Source organism: Polistes canadensis, unplaced genomic scaffold (genome assembly GCF_001313835.1).
Source record: "Polistes canadensis isolate GaletaPanama2010 unplaced genomic scaffold, ASM131383v1 scaffold_24, whole genome shotgun sequence".
Classification (NCBI taxonomy): domain Eukaryota; kingdom Metazoa; phylum Arthropoda; class Insecta; order Hymenoptera; family Vespidae; genus Polistes; species Polistes canadensis.
The window spans coordinates 933,898-939,372 of record NW_014569571.1 but is presented as its reverse complement, the minus strand read 5'-3'; the positions used below and the strand labels follow the sequence as shown (position 1 = coordinate 939,372).

General features: G+C 28.6%; 1 protein-coding gene across 1 annotated transcript in view; it reads right to left on the bottom strand.

Moving 5' to 3' along the window:
* The window catches only part of LOC106783701 (interleukin-1 receptor accessory protein-like 1-B), a 160,190-nt gene that overhangs the window by 50,788 nt on the left and 103,927 nt on the right, over positions 1-5,475 (bottom strand). The window contains exon 2 of the mRNA XM_014742483.1: positions 805-986. Coding sequence (XP_014597969.1) covers positions 805-986 — 182 coding nt within the window. The remainder of the gene's footprint in view (positions 1-804; positions 987-5,475) is intronic.

Here is a 5,475-nt window from a genome sequence, read left to right as displayed (position 1 = left end):
AGAGAGAGAGAGAGAGAGAGAGAGAGAGAGAGAGAGAGAGAGAGAGAGAGAGAGAGAGAGAGAGAAACATAAATAAAGAGCAAGAGAATAGATTTATTTTTTCTTTTTGTTGTTATTTTTTGTTCATTCATTCGTTTCTTTTTACATATTCGTAATTTTTGAATAATCATGATCTCCATATTTGTTATGTATTCTTTCGATCGATGCTGATTTTTTATTTTTATTCACGATAAAAAAAATAATGAGATAAATCTTCCATACGTTTACTTACGTAACATAAGTTTGATAACGTTAAAAATAAGTATTTGTATATTATTATTATTATAATAAATTCATTAATTTTTATTTGTTATCCGAGATGAAGTGAAGATTTATTAAAATAAAATCTACCACTGTATTATATAATACATCAAAATTCTTCCAAATAAAATACTATTAATTATTATCACAAAAATGTATTTCGAACAATTAAAAAATTAATTCTTTAATCAATTAACTATGAGATTAAGAAATATATTTAATTATCGTTTTATTTCAATGACATAATTTAGGTGAACACTTAAAAAGTTTATCAATATTATACCCCATGAAAATTTGTTCCATTTACCTTCCATTATTTATCTACTCTTTAATGATGTGTTCTTGATAATTTATATTATGATGAATAATTAATTCAATGAGAAAAATTCTCTTAAAATATAATTATGAAGAATAACATATACAAGAAGAAAAAGATGTGATAATGATGATGATGGATGCGAGGGCAAAGGGGTGTGGCAGGGGGGAAATAAAAGAAGTGCTTACCAAGTACGGTGAGGGTGATGTCACCTTCCAAGATTGTCGTGTCGTTTCTAGCTTGACAGGAATAACGTCCAGCATCCGAGGGTCTAACATCTTGCGTGTAAATTGTTTGATTCGCGCTTTCCGGATAAAGGATAAAGTAACTCTCACCACCTGGCCAAGGATAAGCTCTATTGTCTTTGAACCTGAAACATATATATATACAATAAAATATTAAGATTTATTATTTTTATTTTCATGCGTATATGTGTGTGTGTGTGTAATGTTTTTGAATTTAAATTTACTTGAATAATATTTTATAATATATTTTGGATAATAATTTACTTGAAAATGAACAAAAAGAAATAATGTACTTTACGATTTTATTTCGTTTCATTGAAATAATTAATCATAGTTAAAGTTTATTATTATTATTATTATTATTATTATTATTATTAATATAAAATGAATATATTGATCTAAGCAAGTTTGAAATTTCAAATTATAATTTATATATAATAAATAAAAATCGATCGAGTAATATTTTGTACTACTTAAAAAATATAAAAAAAAATAAAATCCAAATTATTGTGTTAAAAATAAAAAAAAAGAAAAAAGATATAAATTGACAATGGTTCACTTATTCGATAAAGATTTCTTTATATTAGTTCTCAAGTGAGACGACGAATGGTTAAGCATTGAATCGTCGAACGAATTTATGTTTTCTCGTAGACACCTAACATCTACGTGGAATAATGTAGAACGTAACTTGTGAGAAGAGAAACTTTCCGATAACGAGAGCGATGTCGAAGGCATTTCTCTTTTTCCGTTTTATCTATCTCTCTCTCTCTTTTTTCTTTTTTTTTTTTTCTTTTTCCCCCTATCTTTCTTTCTTCTCGGTTAACGTGGCTTCGTTACGGTCGATTGTCAAAGTACGCGGAAAATGGGAAATGTCGAGTGAAAAAGGACGATGATATTGTGCAAGGATTCACCGTTATTGAACGAAGAATAAAGTAAATATAAAAAGATAAAGAGAGAGAGAGAGAGAGAGAAAGGAAGATCGAATCTTCTATGAATTATTTAGAAGTTAGATAAATTATAAACAAATATATTGAATTATATTTGTTAATATATACATCATAGCAAATATAATTTCAATGTAAATTTTATTATTTCTTTATTCTATTGTAGAAATATATTTTTTTTTTCGCAGAAATGTTTACACTATATATTATATTATATTCATATATGTATAAGAAAAATATATCATACATATATATAATAAAAGATTATAGGAATGAAAGATCGACGTAAGTAGATGATAAATATTGTTTTTTCAAATAAATTCTGAAAATCTGTGTTATATCCAATGATACAAAATTTTTTATGGAAAATATCTCTTACAATGGAATAATTTCGAATTTCTTTGGTAAAAGTTTGACGTGAACTAATGGACGTGGAATAGCGTGTTACTACGGAAGAGCATCGTCGATAATTTTAAACAAAAACATCTTGATGTTTGTTTTCAATGTAAACGTGGTCATTTAAACTGTTTGTTGTCTTGTTATTAATTAATAAAAAAAAAACAATTAATAAATATATATACATATATACACAGGATACGACTGGGTTATGTGTGTGTGTGATTCTGAATTTAAAAATAAGTTGAAAGAAAGAAGTAACATTTTTTTAATTCGAAGTTTGAATTTTCAAGAAAATCGTGTGTGAAAAAATTTGTAATTTAAAGACCTTTTTTTATATCTTAAATTTATAATAATCATTAAATAAATCGTACCTGATTAATCTATGCTCTGTTCTTTATATAATTCCTTTGTTTGAATGGTGATGATATAAAAATCGTTGTTTATAATATTCGGTTATTGCTGTTTACATCAACCTCACAGCTCAACTGTCAGAGACAGACTAAAGATAGGAAAATAAAGTCACGATGTTCGAGACGAAATGTAAACATTTACAGAGAACAATGAATACGAAAGCACAAAAGCTATAAGAAATGTTTTTAATTGATAAATAATAAGAGACACATATGTAATTCGGTATATGCTTATTATGTAGAATTGAAAAAAATACGATTTTCTTTAAAACATTTATTTCAAATAAATTTATTCGGAGATAAGGAAAGAAAATAAATAAAAGATATATTTTTTAGTATCTTGTTACAAACTTATACGTTCATGAAAATCTTATAACGTTAGAAATAAAGAAATAAAATTAAAAAAAAAAATAGAATAATATATTTAATGTATTGTAATATATTTTATAAATTGTATTTAAATAGAAGAAAAAAAAATTAATTGATACGAAGACACCGCGTGATATCATGAAATAATTTTAAATAATAAGGAACGTTTAGATGAGAGATCAAAAATCAATTACTGGGATAAAGTGAAGTAAATGTGCGAGTAGATATACCCGTAGTTAGTATCGATTTTGCAATTTTCTATTGAACAAATTCGATGCGATGCAATAGCAATAGAAGAGCGTATTTCTCGATCTCTATCAAACGTTAACGAGCGACCTATTCGTCGAAGGAAATTCGTAAGCCAAATTCATTGCACAAACCACTAAATGATTCTTGTTTTAATCGATTAATTATACTTCATTATAAATTTAATTTTAACCCTTTGAATGCTATGGGCACATATATGCGTTCAACGTAAACAATCTGTCCAAACTAAGGACGCATATATGCGCTTATCCATTTTTTTTCTATCTATCAACACTTTAGACTCGAAATTCTTTTCTTTTCTTTTCTTTATTTTTATCCAAATAATTCAAATTAACAATAAAATCATTTTGTTTCAATTGTTAGGCGTATTTCACGCTGAAAGGGTCTATAATATAAAATATTATAGATATTAGGATCAGCTATTAATTACGTGCTATTATTCGATATCAAGATAAATATATGTAAAAACACAATATGTTCGTAATTAAGTTCTATAAAAAAAAAAAGAAAAAAGAAACAAGGATTACCATAAAAAAATTTAGTAACACTTCTGCCTAGACAAAATTTCTTATCGTCGTAGAGAATAATTTGTTCGAAATAAAATGAAATTCTATGTTTGAAAACCTTATTTCTATTTTTGAATAAAAAGTAATTTACCTCGGCAGATAATAAAACGTAAAATTTCATATGGGGATCAACTTAACATATATATATCATGTAAATTAAACTGTAGCAATATATTAAAATGAAATTCCTATGGAACTACTAACCCTCTGTGTAAGAAAAAAAGACGGGGGGGGGGCGGGGGGGATTATAAGGGAATAATAAGTAAAAAAAAAAAAAAAAATAAAGGAATACGTGAAAAACGAATAGGAAGAATACTTTTCCTCCTTTCATATCCTTCTATCCAAGGAAATCTTTTTTACGCTTGATTCCACGTGGATCAAAAGGATTCCCCGTTATCTGTCTCCTTTGCTCTTTCACTACCGATCTGCCTATGAGGATATCAGCTATCTCTTTCTAACGTAGTATGCTCGCTCGTTTCCCATCGAAAGAAGATAGAAGAAACCTTTTCTCGCGTCTACTTCCACGAATAAATCCGCTTTCTTCTGAACTCTTTCTTCCCTTTTTTTCTTTTTACTCACACCATAACCAGGCTTTACCCCCTCTCTCAACCTCTCGCTCTTAACTTCTTCCTCTTTTACTCACACCATAACCAACCCCATTTCTATTGCTATTTCTCTCTCTCTCTCTCTCTCAATTTTTTTCTTTTGATTTCTTTCTTCTTACTCGCACCATAACAAACCTCCCCTACTCTATCTCTCTCTTTCTCTCTCTTATCTATTTCCTTTCTATCAGACAACTTGCGGGCGAACCGATACACCGATTTACATCTCTCAAACTCGGCTAGAAAGATTTCGACGAGGTGTGCTTTGTGCGAACATAACTTTGGTTCGATATAAAACCCCTCCCGATGATATCGGTTCTTTCCTTTAACTCCTCTCTTTTTCGCGACTATACTTAGAATTCTTTTCTCTTCTCTTCTCTCCTCTCATCTCCTCACCACTCTCTTTCTCTTACTCTTTCTTTTTCTCTTTTTCATTCTATCTCATCTTTTTTCCTCTTCACCGTAAAACGGAGGACAATGGAAATCGTTCGATTATCGGAAAGCTCAAAAAATTCTCTGCAATATTCTTCGAACGGGGAAACGTCAAATACGAAATCTTGAAATTTTTGTTTAAAATAATGTCGAATGGAGGAAAAAAAACAAAAAGGATTAGATCGAAGTAGAATTTGTTTTATGCAATATGTTTCTGTTTTTTTTTTATATATGTTACCGTCATAGACGGAAATCCGCCATTGCTGGTAATTCCTCGGCATTCTCATCAATGCAAGGAGCCTTCCGATGAAGTCGGATACAGAAGAATTTTTACAGTTTTTCCTAAGCATTAAACATAATACTTTGATATTCTATAGAATATCTAATTACTATTTAAACAATGTTGAAAAAAATACATTTTCGGGCACAGGCACACACAGCCATACGCAACCCCACCTCCCCAAAAACTTTTCAAAGAAATATCAGAGATTGCAATGCTATAAATTGTACAACTTTGCTATTTCTTTGAAAAGTTTTGGTTAATATTTTTTATATTAAAAGTGATTAGATTTTAGTAAAACTTACATTAAATTAAAGTACATTCTTTTGTCTACGCGTAGAATAC